The sequence below is a fragment of the Nomascus leucogenys genome, chromosome 17, assembly GCF_006542625.1.
Source record: "Nomascus leucogenys isolate Asia chromosome 17, Asia_NLE_v1, whole genome shotgun sequence".
Taxonomy (NCBI): domain Eukaryota; kingdom Metazoa; phylum Chordata; class Mammalia; order Primates; family Hylobatidae; genus Nomascus; species Nomascus leucogenys.
In genome coordinates, this window is record NC_044397.1 from 92,096,523 (window position 1) to 92,115,945 (window position 19,423).

The 19,423-nt window shown below is 56.3% G+C and overlaps 2 protein-coding genes and 1 pseudogene across 7 annotated transcripts in view; 2 read left to right on the top strand and 1 right to left on the bottom strand.

The window, feature by feature from the left end:
• Positions 1 to 11,540, bottom strand: part of TJP3 (tight junction protein 3) — a 39,043-nt gene extending 27,503 nt beyond the window's left edge. The window contains exon 1 of one of the 2 annotated variants that reach the window (XM_030796580.1): positions 11,369 to 11,540. The gene's annotated coding sequence lies outside the window, so the exon portion shown is untranslated. The remainder of the gene's footprint in view (positions 1 to 11,368) is intronic. The other variant, XM_030796581.1, reaches the window with a different exon arrangement.
• LOC100587114 lies at positions 6 to 807 on the top strand (annotated as a pseudogene).
• A 2,678-nt stretch (positions 11,541 to 14,218) lies between the features above and the next one.
• PIP5K1C (phosphatidylinositol-4-phosphate 5-kinase type 1 gamma) overlaps positions 14,219 to 19,423 on the top strand; it is a 69,211-nt gene continuing 64,006 nt past the window's right edge. For all 5 annotated transcript variants that reach the window (XM_030797331.1, XM_030797333.1, XM_030797335.1 and 2 more), the window contains exon 1: positions 14,219 to 14,422. In XM_030797331.1, the coding sequence (XP_030653191.1) occupies positions 14,329 to 14,422 (94 nt within the window). In that variant the 5' untranslated portion in view covers positions 14,219 to 14,328. The remainder of the gene's footprint in view (positions 14,423 to 19,423) is intronic.

Below are 19,423 nucleotides of genomic sequence, written 5' to 3' on the forward strand. Positions count from 1 at the left end.
CCAAAATGAAGTTCAATCCCTTTGTGACTTCCGACCGAAGCAAGAATTGCAAAAGGCATTTCAACGTGCCTTCCCACATCGCAGGAAGGTTATATGTCTTCCCTTCTTTCTTTTTTTTTTTTTTTTTTGAGACGGAGTCTCACTCTGTTGCCCAGGCCAGAGTGCAGTGGCACAGGATCTGGGCTCACTGCAAGCTCCGCCTCCCAGGTTCACACCATTCTCCTGCCTCAGCCTCCCGAGTAGCTGGGACTACAGGCTCCCGCCACCGTGCCCCGCTAAATTTTCATATTTTTAGTAGAGACGGGGTTTCACCGTTTTAGCCAGGATGGTCTCGATCTCCTGACCTTGTGATCCGCCCACCTCAGCCTCCCAAAGTGCTGGGATTACAGGCGTGAGCCACCGCGCCCGGTGCAAAAGGCATTTCGATGCACCTTCCCACATTGACGGGAAGGTTATATGTCTTCCCCTCTTTCCAAAGAGCTGAGACACAAGTACTACGTGCAATCCATGCCCATACGAAAGGATGATGAAGTTCAGGTTGTACAAGGACACTATAAAGGTCAGCAAGTTGGCAAAGTAGTCCAGCTTTACAGGAAGAAATATGTTATCTACATTGAACGGGTACAGCAGGAAAAGGCTAACGGCACAACTGTCCACGTAGGCATTCACCCCCACAAGGTGGTTATCACTAGGCTAAAACTGGACAAAGGCTGAAAAAAGATCCTTGAACGGAAAGCCAAATCTCGCCAAGTAGGAAAGGAAAAGGGCAAATACAAGGAAGAAACAGTTGAGAAGATGCAGGAATAAAGTAATCTTACAGACAAGCTTTGATTAAAACTTGAGCCTGTGAAGGCCGGACGCGGTGGCTCACGCCTGTAATCCCAGCATTTTGGGAGGCGGAGGAGGGCGGATCACGAGGTCAGGAAATAGAGACCATCCTGGTTAACACAGTGAAACCGCGTCTCTACTAAAAATACAAAAAATTAGCCGGGCGTGGTGGCGGGCGCCTGTAGTCCCAGCTACTCGGGAGGCTGAGGCAGGAGAATGGCGTGAACCCCAGGAGGCGGAGCTTGCAGTGAGCCGAGATTGCACCGCTGCACTCCAGCCTGGGCGACAGAGCGAGACTCCATCTCAAAAAACAAAACCATAGAAAAAAAAAAAAAAACTTAGCCTGTAATCCCAGCACTTTGGGAGGGCGAGGCGGGCGGATCATGAGGTCAAGAGATTGAGACAATCCTGGCCAACATGGTGAAACTCCATCTCTAATACAAAAAAAAAAATACAAAAATTAGCCGGGTGTGGTGGCGTGTGCCTGTAATCCCAGCTACTCAGGAGGCTGAGGCAGGAGAATGGTTTGAACCAGGGAGTCGGAGGTTGCAGTGAGTGGAGATGGCTCCACAGCACTCCAGCCTGGCGACAGAGCGAGACTGCATCTCAAAAAAAAAATTTGAAATGAAAATTAATAATAAATAAAAGGGGCCTAGAATAGGACATAAATGTGATATCTGCCCCATCCTAGCAGTGTGTCCTCCTGCAAACCACTCTGTGCCTCAGTTTCCCCATCTGTAAATGAGAATAATAACAGTACCTGGTTCCAAGCATTAAATGAGTAACTGTGCACAATACTGTTAGAAAGCTCTCACTAAGTGTTGGCTATTATTTTTATCAGGGAATCCCACACATATATTTCATTTTACTTTATCTTTGAAACAGTGTCTTGCTCTGTTGCCCAAACTGGCATGCGGTGGCATGATCTCGGCTCACTGCAACCTCCACCTCCCAGGGTCAAGTGATTCTCCTGCCTCAGCCTCCCGAGTAGCTGGGATTACAGGCACCCGCCATCACGCCTGGCTAATTTTTGTATTTTTACTAGAGATGGGGTTTCCCCATGTTGGCCAGGCTGGTCTCGAACTCCTGGCCTCAAGTGATTAGCCCGCCTCGGCCACCCAAAGTGTTAGGATTACAGGCATGAGCCACTACTCCCAGCCACACACACACATTTTATAGATGAAGGTTCAGAAAGGGCCCCAGACTCACTGAAGGTTGCACAGCATGGGTTCCTGGAGCCCCAAACTCTTTCCAAGACCCCATGCTGAGCCAATGTAGAAACACCATTAACCAAAACTAAGGCTTACTGAACACCTACTGTATACCTACAGGCAGCTCCGCCCTTGCCTGTGTGACACCCCGCCACCAGCAGGTGGCGCAAAAAATGATTTTAGGTGAATAAGGTCCAGAGATTGTTTCCCCCGCCCCCAGGCGGAGTCTCACTCTGTCACCCAGGCTGGAGTGCAGTGGCACAGTCTCGGCTCACTGCAAGCTCCGCCTCCCGGGTTCACGCCATTCTCCTGCCTCAGCCTCCCGAGTAGCTGGGACTACAGGCGCCCGCCACCACGCCCAGCTAATTTTTGTATTTTTAGTAGAGACGGGGTTTCACCATATTGGCCAGGCTGGTCTCGAACTCCTGACCTCAGGTGATCCACCCATCTCGGCCTCCGAAAGTGTTGGGATTACAGGCGTGAGCCACCGCGCCCGGCCAGTCCAGCGATTTTTAAATAGCTGTGTATTTGTTTTAATGAGTCATGAGAAAAACACATCATTCCCTACCGGCCCACACACGTCATGTTCGTGGCTGCCATTGCTCAGAGCAGTCTCTGATTAGGTCTGGCAAAATCGGACAGGGGTTCTGCAGGGGACTGGAGCTGGTAGAAAATCCTGCATTTGGGCAGATCACCTGAGATCAGGAGTTCGAGACCAACCTGGCCAACATTGTGAAACCCCATCTCTACTGAAAATACAAAAATTAGCTGGGCATGGTGGCGCACGCCTGTAGTCCCAGCTACTAGGGAGGCTGAGGCAGGAGAATTACTTAAACCTGGGAGGCAGGGGTTGCAGTCAGCCAAGATTGCACCACTGCACTCCAGCCTGGGCCACAGAGCGAGACCCTGTCCCCCGCCGCCGCCCAAAAAAAAAAAAAAAAAACGAAAGAAAAGAAAATCCTGCATTCCTGTCCTACAGGTTTTCTGACCTCAGCATCTTCAAAATAAGAGGCTTGGCCAGAAAGAGTGGCTCATGCTTATAGTCCCAGCACTTTGGGAGGCCGAGGCGGGAGGATCTCTTGAGGCCAAGAGAGAACAGCCTGAGTAACAGAGTGAGACTTCCAACTCTACACACACACACACTTTTTTTTTTTTTTAGATGGAGTCTCGCCCTGTTGCCCAGGCGCAATCTCAGCTCACTGCAAGCTCTGCAGTGAGTGCTCACAGGCACTCTCTGGTGACTGCTACAGGGAGGACGGATGATCAGGGACAAGGATGGGAGCTGGGACCAGGGCGGAGGGAACTGAACTGGCCCAGGTGGGTGATACTGGAGCCGGACCAGGTGGGGGTGGAGGAGGATGAAATGTGGGCAGATTCTGAAAACATCTGTAAGCGGAGCCTCTCCCACTGGGGACAGACAGGATGTGGGAGGCGAAGAGAGGCCACTCCCAGGTGTGGGTGCCTGCGCCTCTGGAAGGGACAGGTGAAGCCTCCATGATGGGACAAGGTGGAAGGGGTGGGAGGGAGATGGGGTGGCAGCGGATGCGGTCAGGCTGGACAGAGACGATCCTGGGGAGGTCATGGGGAAGCCAGTGCAGAGGGGGAAGCCCCAGACCCAGCAGAAAGCCAGCAAGGTGTTTATTCTTTTTTGTTTTGTTTTGTTTTGTTTTTTGAGATGGAGTCTCACTCTGTCGCCCAGGCTGGTGTGCAGTGGCGCGATCTTGGCTCACTGCAAGCTCCGCCTTCCGGGTTCAAGCGATTCTCCTGCCTCAACCTCCCAAGTGGCTGGGACTGCAGGCACCCGCCACCATGCCCAGCTAATTGTTGTATTTTTAGTAGAGATGGGGTTTCACCGTGTTGGCCAGAATGGTCTCAATCTCCTGACCTTGTGATCTGCCTGTCTCGGCCTCCCAAAGTGCTGGGATTACAGGTGTGAGCCACCATGCTCTGATGAGCCACCACACCCAGCCTATTCTTTTTTTCTTATTCCTGCTGAGCATTCTATTCTATTCTCTTCTGTTCTGTTCTATTCCATTCCATTCCATTCTTTCGTTTTGTTTTGTTTTGCTTTGCTTTGTTTTGTTTTGTTTTGTTTTGTTTTGTTTTGTTTTGTTTTTTTGAGATGGAGTTTCGCTCTTGTTACCCAGGCTGGAGTGCAATGGCACGATCTCCGGTCACTACAACCTCCGCCTCCCGAGTTCAAGCAATTCTCCACCCTCAGCTTCCCATGTAGCTGGGATTACAGGAGCCTGCCACCATGCCAGCTAATTTTTGTATTTTTAGTAGAGATGGGGTTTCACCGTGTTGGCCAGGCTGGTCTTGATCTCCTGACCTTGAGATCCACCCGCCTCGGCCTCCCAAAGTGCTGGGATTACAGGCGTGAGCCACTGCACCTGGCCTCCATTCTATTCTTTTATCTGAGACAGGGCTGCTGTCCGTTGCCCGCTCTGGTCTTGAACCCCTGGGCTCAAGTGATCCTCCTGCCTCAGCCTCTCGAAGTGCTGGGAGTGCAGTGGAACGATCATGACTCACTGCAGCGTCAACCTCCTGGGCTCAAACAATCCTCCTGCCTTAGCCTCCCGAGTAGATTTGGGATTTGGGATTACAGCCGCACGCCACCACAGCCAGCTAATTTTTGTGTTTTTCATGCAGACTGGGGCGGGGGGGAGGTTTGCTTTGTTGCCCAGGCTGGCCTCGAACTCCCGGTCTCAAGAAATATTCCTGCCTTGGCCTCCCAAAGTGCTGGGAATACAGTTGTGAGCCACTGCGCACAGCCTATTTTTTTTTTTTTTTTTTTTGACACAGAGTCTCGCTCTGTCCCCAGGCTGGAGTGCAGTGGCAAGATCTCCGCTCACTACAAACTCTGCCTCCCGGGTTCACGCCATTCTCCTGCCTCGGCCTCCCGAGTAGCTGGGACCACAGGCACCCACCACCATACCCGGCTAATTTTTTGTGTTTTTAGTAGAGACAGGGTTTCACCGTATTAGCCAGGATGGTCTCGATCTCCTGACCTTGTGATCCGCCTGTCTTGGCCTCCCAAAGTGCCGAGATCACAGGCGTGAGCCACTGCGCTGGGCCAAAAAAATGAATTTTTTTTTTTGAGACGGAGTCTCGCTCTGTCGCCCATGCTGGAGTGCAATGACATAATCTCGGCTCACTGCAAGCTCTGCCTCCCGGTTTCACGCCATTCTTCTACCTCAGCCTCCTGAGTAGCTAGGACTACAGGCGCCTGCCACCACGCCTGGCTTTTTTTTTTTTTTTTTGTATTTTTTTTTTTTTTTAGTAGAGACAGTGTTTCACCGTTTTAGCCAGGATGGTCTCAATCTCCTGACCTCGTGATCCGCCCCTCTTGGCCTCCCAAAGTGCTGGGATTACAGGCATGAGCCACTGTGCCCAGCCGCCTATTTTTTAATTAACATTTTATTTTGAAATAATTTTAGGCCAGCCACAGTGGCTCACGCCTGTAATCCCAGCACTTTGGGAGGCCTAGGAGGGCGGATTTCCTGAGGTCAGGTGTTCAAGACCAGCCTGGCCAACATGATGAAACCCCATCTCTACTAAAAATACAAAAATTAGCCAGGTGTGGTGGTGAGTGCCTGTAGTCCCAGCTATTCAGGAGTCTGAGGCAGGAGAATTGCTTGAACATGGGGAGTGGAGGTTTCAGTGAGCTGAGATTGGGTCATTGCACTCCAGCCTGGGCAATAAGAGACTCTGTCTCAAAAATAATAATAACAGGCCGGGCGCGGTGGCTCACGCCTGTCATCTCAACACTTTGGGAGGCTGAGGTGGGTGGATCACGAGGTCGGGAGATTGAGACCATCCTGGCTAACATGGTGAAACTCTGTTCTACTAAAAAAAAAAATACAAAAAAAAAAAAAAAAACCAGCCAGGCGTGGTGGCGGGTGCCTGTAGTCCCAGCTACTCAGGAGGCTGGGGTAGAAGAATGGCGTGAAACTGGGAGGTGGAGCTTGCAGTGAGCCAAGATTGAGCCATTGCACTCCAGCCTCGGCGACAGAGCGAGACTCTGTGTCAAAACAACAACAAAAAATTAAATAATAGTAACGATAATAGGCCGGGCGTGGTGGTTCACGCCTGTAATCCCAGCACTTTGGGAGGCCGAGACAGGTGGATCACGAGGTCAAGAGATCGAGACCATCCTGGCCAACATGGTGAAACCCCGCTCCCCATCTCTACTAAAAATACAAAAAAAAAAAAAAATTAGCTGAGCACATTGGCGGGCACCCGTAGTCCCAGCTACTCGGGAGGCTGAGGCAGGAGAATCACTTCAACCTGGGAGGCGGAGGTTGTAGTGAGCTGAGATTGTGCCACTGCACTCCAGAGCCCGGGTGACAGAGCGAGACTCTGTCTCAAAAATAATAATAATAATAATAATGATTTTAAAGTTACAGAAAAGCAAATACATAGAGAATTCCTTTATACACCCAACTGATTCCCACTAACATTAACAGTATTACCGCCGGGCGCAGTGGCTCAAGCCTGTAATCCCAGCACTTTGGGAGGCCGAGACGGGCGGATCACGAGGTCAGGAGATTGAGACCATCCTGGCTAACACGGTGAAACCCCGTCTCTACTAAAAATACAAAAAAATTAGCCGGGCGTGTTGGCGGGCGCCTGCAGTCCCAGCTACTCAGAGAGGCTGAGGCAGGAGAATGGCGTGAACCCGGGAGGCTAAGCTTGCAGTGAGCGGAGATCGCGCCTCTGCACTCCAGCCTGGGGCACAGAGCAAGACTCCGTCTCAAAAAAAAAAAAAAAAAAAAAAAAAACAGTATTACCCGGGTACATATGTCACAACCAAGAAGTCAACATCAGTACGACCTTGTTCACTGAACTCCACACTTTATTCACGTCTCTCCGCAGGCCCGTTGCCGCCCCAGGGCCCCATCCAGGATCCCACCTGGCAGCTGGCTGTCACGTCTCCTTAGACACCGCTGGGCTGTGACCGATTCTGTCTTTCCTGTTCTGTGACCTGTTAGTCTGTGCTGGGCAGGTCTTTTGCAGAATAAGTCTCAACGTGGGGACATTGGGGACCAGCTGTTTCCCTCATGTCTAGACTGGCGTCATGGGTTTTGGGGGACCCTGGGAGGTTTTAAGGAAGCCGTGTGGAGAGGACGGGGCAGGAGCAGAGACAGAGAGCAGAGACGGAGGGCAGCCAGGTGGGAGGAGACGCCCCAGTCTGTGGGTTGCCGAGAGCCGAACGACCTTTGAGGAAGGACAGATTCTAGGTGTGGCCGGCTCAGCCCTAATGCACTGGAGGGCTGAAGAACCTCGCAGGGTTTGGCGTCCTGGGGAGGCTGGAGGACCTCATGGGGAGCACTTTGAAGTAGCAGGAGTGTGGAACCTGCTAGAAGCTTGGAGTATGGAATGCAGCTCAGGGTGTTCAACACGGGGCTTTCTTTCCTTTTCTTTCTTTCTTTTTTTTTTTGAGACACAGTCTTGCTCTGTCACCTAGGCTGGAGTGCAGTGGTGCAATCATAGCTCACTGCAGCCTCCACTTTCCTGGGCTCAAGCGATCCTCCCACCCCAGCCTCCTGAGTAGCTGGGACCACAGGTGCACGCCACCCCGCCCAGCAGATTTTTGTATATTTTGTAGAGACAGGATCTTGCTATGTTGCCCGGGCCTGTCTTTATTTTATTTTATTTTTTTTGAGACGGAGTCTCGCTCTTTCGCCCAGGCCAGACTGCAGTGGTGCGATCTTGGCTCACTGCAAGCTCCGCCTCCTGGGTTCACACCATTCTCCTGCCTCAGTCTCCCGAGTAGCTGGGACTACAGGTGCCCGCCACCACGCCCGGCTAATTTTTTGTATTTTTAGTAGAGACGGGGTTTCACCGTGTTAGCCAAGATGGTCTTGATCTCCTGACCTCGTGATCCGCCTGCCTCGGCCTCCCAAAGTGCTGGGATTACAGGCGTGAGCCACCGCGCCCAGCCACCCGGGCCTGTCTTGAACTGCTGGGCTCATGCGATCCTTCCACCTTGGCCTCCCAAAATGTTGGGATTCCAGGCAGGAGCCACCAAGCCATGCCAAAGATGCCATTTCCCCCAAAAGGGAGGACGGCTGAGCTCTAGAAGGAAGTTCCACAGCAGAGAGAGAAAAGCAGAGCCCGTGTGAATTCCAGCCCCTGCCTCAGTTTCCTCATCTGTAAAATGGGGATCCCGGTTTTGACCCTGAGCAGTATTTCAGGGAAGGCTCAAAGGTTTAAGCATCTGCCACTAAGGATCCCCTGGGCTGCCTCTCCATGCTTCTAACTCCACTTGGGCCCCCAGTGGGAAAACCAAAGGTGAATTACAGTGTCCCAGGGCTAGAGGGGGCCCCCCGCCCCCCGGAAACCGTCTACGCTAAGGTGCTGTCATTCTGGGCATGGAAGGACATTTTTGAGATGGAGTCTTGCTCTGTCACCCAGGCTGGAGTGCGGTGGTGCGATCCTGGCTCACTGCAACCTCTGCCTCTCGGGTTCAAGCGATTCTCCTGCCTCAGCCTCCCAAGTAGCTGGAATTATAGGCACATGCCAACACACCTGGCTAATTTTTGTATTTTTAGTAGAGACGGGGTTCACCATGTTTGCCAGGCTGGTCTCAAACTCCTGGGCTGAAGTGATAACACCTGCCTTGGCCTCCCAAAGTGCTGGGATTACAGGTGTGAGCCACCGTGTCTGGTCCAGAGGAGAATTGAAAGAACACACACACACACAGGCAATCAATAATGCTGAGGTGGCTGGGCGCGGTGGCTCACGCCTGTAATCCCAGCACTTTGGGAGGCTGAGGCGGGCGGATCACGAGGTTAGGAGATCGAGACCAGCCTGGCTAACACGGTGAAACCCCATCTCTACTAAAAATACAAAAAATTAGCCGGGGGTGGTGACGGGCGCCTGTAGTCCCAGCTACTCGGGAGGCTGAGGCAGGAGAATGGCGTGAACCCGGGAGGCGGAGCTTGCAGTGAGCTGAGATCGCGCCACTGCACTCCAGCCTGGGCGACAGAGCGAGACTCCGTTTCAAAAAAATATAAAAAATAAAATAAAATTACAAGGCGCCTCTCACGTATGTTATCCTCTGTGCAGCCATTGGCTCAATTATTGTTTCTTGTTTATGTCTGTCTTTCCCCACCAAAATATGCGCCCCACGAGGGCAGGAAGCTTGGCCCGCCTTGCTCATTGCTGAATCTGCAAGGCCTGGTGACCCCACACTCGCGCATACAGTAAGTGCTCCATAAATGCCCGTTCGCTCCCTGGGCGACCCCTCCCCCCAGCCTAGGCTTCCCTTAACCTCCACCCATTCCAAAGGGTGTCAGGCTCCACCCTGGGCAAACACAGCTCCCCTGGCACCTGGCCAGCCCTAAAGAGGAAGAACAAGTACCCATACTCCCTGCCCTGGACTTTCCCCGGGACTCAGGGCCACCAGGAAGCACCAAGCCAGGGGGCAGGACCTTTTCGAGATGCTGAGCCTGAGGCATCTGGGGGCAGGGCCAGCCTCCAGAGCACCCCCCCTCCACGCCCCCGCAAACCAGCTCCCCATCCTCTGCGTCTTGCCTCTCGGCTGCCTGACATTTCTACTTGGCTGTGCAGCCCCGGGTAAGTGGCTGTCCTTCTCTGAGCCAGGGTTCATCCTCTACAAACCAGGAAGCCGACGAGACCACACGACTCTGATTCAGAACGGGATAGATCATCTTGACCCCAGAATGACTGAGAATCTGTTGCCTGCTGTATTACGTCCGGCACTCAACAGCCCTGTGACTCAGTGACCAATATCCCCCCATCCATTTTTTTTTTTTTTTTGAGACAGAGTCTCACTCTGTTGTGCAGTGGCGCAATCTCGGCTCACTGCTGGGATTACAAGCGCCCGCCACCATACTGGGCTCATTTTTTGTACTTTTTAGTAGAGACAGGTTTCCACCATGTTGGCCAGGCTGGTCTCGAACTCCTGATCTTGTGATCTACTCACCTCGACCTCCCAAAGTGCTGGGATTACAGGCGTGAGCCACCACGCCCGGCGCTCGATATCCCCATTTTACAGAGCAGGACACAGAGGCCCAGAGAGAAGGGAGGCGTGGAAGCCAGATCTACCTGAGTCCACGGGTTTGCTCTCAAAACCCAGGCAAGGTGGGATCCGTGTCGCCCACCCCCACGGACTCCCGAATCTCAAGCAAGCCCGCTCCCTGGGAGCTCTGCAGCCACACAGCCACAAGGTGACCCCAAATGCCGGGCTGCTCTGTCCCCCACCATGCGATCACCCATGCCTCCTCGGCCCCAGGGGACCCTCTTGGTTCTAGAGAAAGAGACTTATGATGCAATCAGACACTTGGCTCACCAGGAAGCTCCCTTGGTCCTCCCATTTGGGAGCAAATGACCCAGAAAAACACTTTTGCCGCCGACCCCTCCCCTCTCCAGCTCTGAGCACTCCTTCCTCCGTCCCCTCTGCCCCATCCCGCAGAGATTTTGCTCAGAGGAGTAAAGATTAGAAAAAGAAGGCCGGGTGCGGTGGCTCACGCCTGTAATCCCAGCACTTTGGGAGGCCGAGGCTGGTGGATCACCTGAGGTCAGGAGTTCGAGACCAGCCTGGCCAACATGGTGAAACCCCCCCTCTGTCTCTACTAAGAATACAAAATTAGCTGGGCATGGTGGTGGCGCTTGTAATCCCAGCTACTCAGGAGGCAGAGGCGGAGGCAGAGGTTGCAGTGAGCCAAGATCGCACCACTGCACTCCAGCCTGGGCAACAAGAGCAAAACTCCACCTCAAAAAAAAAAAAAAAAAAAAGATTAGCAAAAGAAAGCCCACCCCAACCCCTCCCTGCAAAGCTCCCGGAGGTTCCAGCAGTGAGAACAGGGTGAGGGGTTAAGGGGCGGGAGATGCAGTTGTTTGAAAACTTGGGAGCCTTTTAAGAAGTTCCAGGAGGCTCAGGGATGGGTGAGGTCGCAGCCTTTCCCACCTGTCACCTCCTGGCCTCGGGCTGCAGGAGGTAAACCCAGGCTCCGTCTGGACTGATACCCCCTCCCTTCCTCAGTTTAGGGGATCAGAGACCAACCTGTGCCCCTTCGCCGCCTCCACGGTCCCTGCACCCCCTAGGTAACAATGACCCTTTTAAGTTTCCAGCTCAGCGTCCTGGGCAGGCCGCCAGGTGCAGTAACTGCTGGTCAGATAATCCCTACGAAACTATGTCAGATGCCCACGCAGGAGTGTCAGTTTCCTGCTTTCCGAGGAGCCGGGGAGACAGCTCGTGGCGGGGGAGGTTGGCAGGGAGTCCCAGGACCCTCAGCTGGGGAAGGCCAGCTCAGACAATGCACACTGGGTGGAAAAGCAGAGTAGGGCGGGGGACTTACCTGTCTAGGAGGCTGGGTGGCCTCTGGGCAGGCGGCAGGTGCCAGGGCCTGGGTGCCTGCCTGGCACGGGTGGTGGGGAGGGAACCCGAGGCTTTGTAGCTCCGGCCTCCCCACCCGTTTGACCAACTTTTCCTCTCTTGTGGTGGCAACAGGGAGGCAGGTCCCCTGCCAGTGGAACCGACGACCACAGACACAGGGAGACGGACCAGGGTGAGGGGGCGGGCCAGCAGGCGGGCTGGGTGTGTGGCTCTGTCGCAAGGTGCCCTCACGTGGGAGCAGCTGGCCTTAACCCCTGCTTGCCCAGAGGTGAGCTTGCTCCTGCCTGTGCCCTCACCGCCGAGGCCCTGGTATCAAGCGTCCGCACATAGCAGGTGCTTAGGCAACCCTCGTTGGCTACATTCAGACATGAATGGATCGCACTCCCTGAGTCCCCCTCCCTCCTGCTTCTTGCATCTGGAGCTGCCCAGCCTCTGCACTTGCTGAGCCTCCCGCCAGGCACGCCGCCCATCAGGTTGCGGCTTGGCGCACTCCCTTCGCCACCGCAGATCTGCACGAAAAGTCTGCCTCTCTGCTACAAAGTGACTGGATTCCCAGAAGTGACTGGATTCCTACATAGAGAAGCTTCTGCCACTTCCCTGCTTTGTGGCTTTGGGCAAATCACAGGGGCTTCTCACTGTCCTCATCTGAAAAACAAGAAAGGGTCAAGTGTGGTGGATCACACCTGTAATCCCAGCACTTTGGGAGGCCGAGGTGGGAGGATCACTTGAGCCCAGGAGTTTGAGAACAGCCTGGGTAACACGGCAAAACTCATCTCTAGAAAAATTTTTATGAATCTTTTGTTTATTGTTTGTTTTGAGATGGAGTCTCCCTCTATCACCCAGGCTGGAGTGCAGTGGCACAATCTCGGCTCACTGCAACTTCCGCCTCCCAGGTTCAAGTGATTCTCCTGCCTCAGCCTCCCGAGTAGCTGGTATTACATTACAGGCACCAGCCATCATGCCCGGCTAATTTTTGTATTTTTGTAGAGACGGAGTTTCACCATGTTGGCCAGGCTGGTCTTGAACTCCTGGCCTCAGGTGATCCGCCTGCCTCAGCCTCTCAAAGTGCTGAGATTACAGGCATGAGACACCACGCCCAGCCCAGAAAACTTTTTAAAAAATTAGCCAGATGTGGTGGTGCACACCTGTAGCCCCAGCTACTCAGGAGGCTGAGGTGGGAGGATCAATTGAGCCTGGGAGGTTGAGACTGCAGAGCTATGATTGTGCCACTGCACTCCAACCGGGGTGACAGAGCAAGATCCTATCTCAATAAAATAAAATTAACCAGGAAAGGTTGGGCATGATGGCTCGCACCTATAATCTCAGTGCTTTGGAAGTGCTTTGGAAGTGAAGGTGGCAGGATCACTTGAGGCCAGGAATTCGAGATCGGTCTGGGCAACACAGTGAGACCCCTCCCATCTTTACCAGTACCTTAAAATTAAAATTTAAAAAATTAAGGCTGGGCCCAGTGGCTCACCCCTGTAATCTCAGCACTTTGGGAGGTCGAGGTGGGAGAATTGCTTGAGTGAGGAGTTCAAGACCAGCCTGGCTAACATGGTGAAGCCCCATCTCTACTAAAAATACAAAAATTAGCCGGGCAAGGTGGCATGCGCCTGTAATCCCAGCTACTCAGGAGGCTGAGGCGGGAGAATTGCTTGAGCCCGAGAGGCAGAGGTTGCAGTGAGCCGAGATCGCGCCACTGCACTCCAGCTTGGGCGACAGAGCAAGATGCTGGCTCAAAAATAAATAAATAAATAAATTAGAATGCCACCTCACAGAGGTCATGGACTTTGTCGTGCTCATCCCTGGCGTGTCCTATGGCCTGGCACAGTGCCTGGTACACAGTAGGTGCTCAATACATGTTTTTGGAATGAATGGACTACGGTCCCTCCAGCCTGCAGTACCTCCTGCTGACGGTAGTAGCCACTATGGCCACCAGGCGGCGCCAGAAACCACGCAACCGGCCCCTGCCGGGCAGCTTCGGTTTTCCACCCGGTGTAATGGGGACAGCGGATCAGGGGCATGAGGGGATGCGGGGAAGGCACAGAAGGCTGGTGGTTCTCCCGGACCTCAGCCCCTCCTCGCTGTCCCTTGCCTCTCCCTTCCTGTCACCTCGTCCCGGCCCTAGTTTTCTTTTCTTTTTTTTTTTTTTGAGAAGGAGTCTCGCTCTTTCGCCCAGGCCGGAGTGCAGTGGCGCTATCTCGGCTCACTGCAAGCTCCGCCTCCCGGGTTCACGCCATTCTCCTGCCTCAGCCTCCCGAGTAGCTGCGATTACAGGCGTGCGCCACCATGCCCAGCTATTTTTTGTGTTTTTAGTACAGACAGGATTTCACCATGTTGGTCAGGATGGTCTTGAACTCCTGACCTCAGGTGATCCGCCCTCCTCGGCCTTCCAAAGTGCCGGGAATATAGGCGTGAGTCACCACGCCCGGCCAGATCCATGTTATTGTCATGCGCCGTGCAGGTCCCTGTTATTGGCAAGTGCTGTTTAGATCCATGTTATTGGCATGTGCTGTGTACATCCATATTATTGGCACGTGCTGTATAGATCCATATTATTGGCATGTGCTGTGTAGATCCATGTTATTGGTATGTGTCGTGCACAGCAATGTTATTGATAAGCATCGTGCCTGTCAATCTTACTGACCTAATACGATGGAATGGAGAGCCTGGCGCTGTACTCCCACCCCTGGGCGCGAGGGGGCACTCGAGGCGCTCCTGGCTGCGGGTCTCAAACAGGCCCCGCCCCCGAGCCCCGATTGGTTGCGCGCCGTCCGCGGCGTCGCACGCACGCAGGCCCCGCCCCGTCCGCCCCGCGCCGGCCCGGCGCGCCCTCCCTTGGCCGGCGGCGCTTGTTGTTCGGCGGCGGCGGTCGCAGCTCGGGTCCCCCTCGGGCGCCCCCGCCGCCGTCCGCGCGCGGCCATGGAGCTGGAGGTGCCGGACGAGGCGGAGAGCGCCGAGGCGGGGGCCGTGCCCTCGGAGGCGGCGTGGGCGGCAGAGAGCGGGGCGGCGGCAGGTAACGGCCCGGCCTCCCGGGGCTGCGGCCCGCTGGGCTCGTCCGAGCGCCGAGGGTCGCGGGGCTGCGGGGCCGGGGCGGGGGCTGCACAGTCGCTGCGGTGGCGCCGCCGGTTCCAGGAGCCTGGGGAGGGGCAGTCCCTTGGAGCCCCGGGGAAGATGGGGCTGAAGCCGCGCCGGGAAGCGGGAGGCCTGCGAGGGGCTGCCTCCCACTGCTCCCGGGCCGGGGGCGACTCTGCGTGGGCGCCGCTGGGGATCCCCGTTCTGCCTGACCCGCTCCCCGGGGCTGCCCGGCGTGTGAGTGGCGGCTGCTTGGGTGGAGGAAGCGGGGGTCTCTGAGGCCGTGCGTGCCCGCCTCCTGATGTCATCTCCCTTTCTGTAAGTCCCCAGACCTGGGTCCGGGTGCGCGACCTTTCCTCACCTTCCTGGGCCTCAGTTTACCTCCCTGCTAAAATGAGGGGAGGAAAAGGGTTACATCTCAAGATGCGTCCACCGCCCCGGCTGTGCACACAGGGTGTCCTGTCGCCCCCTTTCCCTCTCCCCGAGCCTTCCCCCAGGACACACTGGTGGGGCTGCGGGCTGGGCGGGGGGCACGGCTGTCTCATGCCCCCTCTGGCTGCTTCCTGGTCCTCCAGCCGGGTAGGCGGGGGCAGCTGGGCCTTCCCTTCTGTGGAGACGGTGTGCAGAGCCCAGAGGAAGGGAACAGTTCCTTCTCAGTCGAGGTCACAAGCTCCCAAATCGGAAGTTTCCGGATTCGCAAAATCCTCTGCTCCTCCCAGGCAGCCAGCAGCAGCGTCTCTGTAGACACCCACACGGGCATCCGTCCTCCTTCTCCCCCCAGGCCTCCCGAAGCTTCCTTGGTTGGCAGGCGGGCAAGCGGGCGGGCGGGCGATGCGTGCTGCCTGGGAGTTGGGGGAGATGTCTGGAGAGAGAGAGTGTGTGGAAGTCATCAAGTCCCCCCACCCCCCGCCTTGAAAGACACTCGTGGCTTCCCTCCCGGCGGCCATCTGGAACCTCTTGGTAGGTGACCCGGTTCCTTCCCCAGAGCCAATGGCCTCGCCCCTTTCTTTGCGGGCAGCCGGTGTCCTGGCCTGGCCAGCAAGAGACATGGTGGAGGAACCCAGGCAGGGCACCAGGCCCCAGCCCGGGTTCCTTTCTTGGGCCCCCCACCTTCCGCTGTCAGCCCTCTGACCCCAGCTGGTCAGAGAATAAGTAGCCCAGCACTCGCTGACCAAAAGAAAACCACACCGCGACCATTCATCTTATCAGGGGCTCTGGGAGCTCTGGGGACAGATAAAGTTGCCAGCTCCAGGCTGAGCATGGTGGTGGGGTGGGAGAGTGGGGGGGGCTGGGGGGGCGGGGAGGGCTGGAAGGTCAGGGTCTGGCATCTCTGCCCATCCCTGAAATCCACAGAAATCTGACCCCAGCTGGCCATATATTGCCTCTGAATTTTTAAAATTCAGAGTTGCCTCACTCCTCCAACGCCGTCCCTCCTGATGTTAGCGCTGGTGAGTTTAGGTTGTGCCTGGCTGGGCCGCAGAGACGTGAGCACATAAAGGGGCCTGCTTGTTCTTCACCGAGATGGTTTCATGCCTCACTGGGGCTTCTCTGCCTTGGCAGAGGTATTTTGAGCCAGGAAATTAGGGGTGCTGAGCAGCGCCCCTGGCTTCTGCCCACTCCATGCCAGGAGCACCTCCCAGTTGTGACAGCCACAAATGACCCAGACACCATTCAGTGTCCCCTGGGGGCAGGACGGCCCTGGTGAGAAATGCCACACTTTTATGACTCTGTGAACTGCTTGCTTTTTATCTGTGGTCATCTGGAGTCTTCCCACCCTATGTTGGTATCGGTTTGTAGAGAGGGCCAGTGCCGGGCAGTGGTTAAGGGGGAGCCCCAGAGTTGGTCCCGCCGGGGTCCGCCTCCCAGCTTCGCACCTCAGGTGCTGTGTGGCTGTCACTTCCCTGGGCTTCAGTGTCCCGCCTGCGAAATGGGGTGATGACCGTGTCTGCCGGGGGCTGGCTGAGCCTGGGATGAGTTGGCGCTCATGCTTGGTGGCTGTCTTGCCAGTGGGCCGCCCCCTTTGGACCTCTCCAACATCGGTGCCTCCAGGCCCCTGCTGAGGCCCATGCCGCTGGTTTCTGGAGTCACCTCTCGCTGCGACACCTTGCAGAAAGCTCAGCTACAGTGGGAGCGTTGTCCGACAGGGGCTGAGGGAGGCTGCCCGTTTCCCACGGCACTGCCAGCTCCCAATGTCATCGTCCTTGGCGATTTCGGCCGATCCGATGGGAGGCAAAGCAATGTCTCGTTGGTCTTCAGAATCTGGTTCCTCTAATTGCCTGGGCTCCTGGTTTTTGAGGCGTGGCCTGAATGGTGTCTCCATGGGCCATGGCTGTGGGGCACATGGGGATGGTCTCTGGAAGGCCGGGGCTTGGGATGCGGCTGTGCCCACTGTGGGGGCTGATGGCCTGTGGTGGGGTTTGGTCTGAGCTGTGGCCTGGGTGTGTCTGAGCCTCTCCCAGGCTGTCCTGTCTCTGTGATGCCCCAGAACGGTCAGCGTCATCCCTGCCCTGCCCCACTCCCATGGCTGATCTGTCTCTGTGATGCCCTGGAAAGGTTAGCTGCATCCCTGCCCCTGCCCCACTCCCACGGCTGATCTGGCGGCAAATGATATCAGCTTCACCTTCAGAACTGGCCGAGAACCCACTGACTCCCCTTGTCCTCTGCCTTCCCCGGGTCCAGCTCGGTCCTCCCCGGTCCGGCTCGGTCCTCCCCGGTCCGGCTCGGTCCTCCTCCATCCAGCTTAGTCCTCCCCGGTCCAGCTTGGTCCTCCTCCGTCCAGCTCAGTCCTCCTCTGTCCAACTCGGTCCTCCCCAGTCCAGCTCAGTCCTCCTCTGTCTGGCTCGGTCCTCCTCAGTCCAGCTCGGTCCTCCTTCACCCCCTGAGCCAGGCCCGGCGCCCCTGCTCTTCCTCTGCTCCCTGTCCCACATTCCAGGAGGACCCCATTAAAAACCAGTGGCCCGAGTCCCGTCCCTCCTCTGCTCGCAGCCCTCCGTGGCTCCCACCTCCCTCGGGGTCAAAGACAGTCCTCCTTGAAGCCCATCAGACCCTGCATAGCCTGCCCCGGGCCCTCCCTGCCCTTCCCTCCACACTCTCCTGCAGGCCCAGCCCCTGGCTGTTCCTCCAGCATGTGGGGCGTGGTCCTGCCCCAGGGCCTTTGCACGGCTGTCCCCCTCCCTTGGAATGCCCCTCCTCCTCTCTGTGTCCTTTGCTCCCTTAGCGCCCTCCAGGTTTTACGGGAGCATCTCCTCTCCGTGAGGCCTCCCCGCCCTGCTGTCACCACACAGCGGCCTCCCCTCCTCCGTCCCCTGCCCTCCCGGTTCCTCTTCCCTGTTTGTGTCACCATGGAGCTTGTCAACACCTGAAACATATGGCTCTGCTGACGTGTTTTCTGACCATCTCCTCCTGAGCGAGAGCTCCGTGAGGGCCAAGACCGTCTGTGCCACTCCTGTGGCGTCCCCTGCGTCCGGAAGAGCTCAGCACAGTGCAGATCCTGGTGAACATCAGGTGCACGAGGGCAGCAGTGCCAGGGAGGAAGGGCAAAGTAGACTGGGGTGACTGGGAAAGCCTTGCCAAGAAGGTGGCATCTGAGGGAGACCTGTGGACGGTGGGCAGGAAGAGGGCAGAGGCCCCGCGTGCCTGGAGCACAGTATAGTGTGGTCACAGGGCGGCCGGGCAGGGAGTCAGCACTGCCACCAGGGCCTCCCCTATAGCTGTGGTGGTCTGCATAAAAGGTCAGGGAGGCTGGGCACGGTGGCTCACACCTGTAATCCCAGCATTGTGGGAGGCTGAGGCAGGAGGATCACTTGACCTCAGGAGTTTGAGACCAGCCTGGAGCAACATAGCAAGATCCCTGTCTCTACTAAAAAAAATTAAAAGAAGCTAGACGTAATGGCATGCACCTGTAGTTCCAGTTACTCAGGAGGCTAATGCAGGAGGATCACCTGAGCCTGGGAGGCTGAGGCTGCACTGAGCTGTGATCGTGCCACTGCATGCCTGGGTGACAGCAGAATCGTATCTCAAAAAAAAAAGGGTCAGTGGGATTGTGGTGTCTCTCATTGCAAGTCAGCAGGGCCCAGGCGGAGGCTGAGGACGCTGGGGACGGAAAGTTCCCCATTCTCTCCCGCCCTGGCCGCCTCCCAGGATGCAGGTCAGGAGCTGTGACCGCCGCAGCCTGGGTGTCCCAGTGGAGAGGCCTCGGGGGCCGGCCCTCCTGGGTTCACACCCAGTGCCACTGCACGCCAGCTGGGGATGTGCGGCCTCGGTGTCGCTGTCTGTAAGGTGGGCGTGATGGCTGCCTTTCTCCTGGGCTGCATGGAGAATCATGGGGTAAAGCCCTTAGAAGGCACGGGACAGGCAGCTGGCCCAGTGAGAAAGCTGGGTGCCCCCTCCATCCCAGGTGGCTGTTGGAGGAGAGGGAGTCCCCTTCGTGTGCTGCTTCTGGGGGGCCAGGTGCCAAGCGAGCTCACCTGGGCGCTGGGGTCCGCCGTGGGAGTCAGGGCTCGTGACAGCGCGAGGTCCACTCCTGGGCTCCAGACCTTTGTTGAGCTTCTCGTGTGGGTCAGGTGGGGCTCAGGGTGCCCGGTCTTCTGGTGCCAGCGGGACTGCCTAGCCGACCTCTTGGAACCCTCAGGTTGCTGGGCTTCAGGCTGCGGACGAGAACAAGGGGCCACGCGAGACCCCACCCGAATCTGTCCGTGCCGCTTCTTGTCAACAAAGTTTTATTGGCAACGGCCACACCATTTGTTCCCTTGCCGGCCTTGGTGGCTGCCACTCTGCAGCGGCAGAGCTGGAAGCTGAGTGGCCATGCTTGGGGCTGCGCGTCCCACAAAGCCGAAAACACTCGCTGCCCGGTCCTTTATGGAAGATGTTTGCCCAGCCCAGAGCCAGGCCGCGTTGGGCGGTGGTGAGTGTGGTGAGGGCACCTGCGAGATCGAGTGGCCAG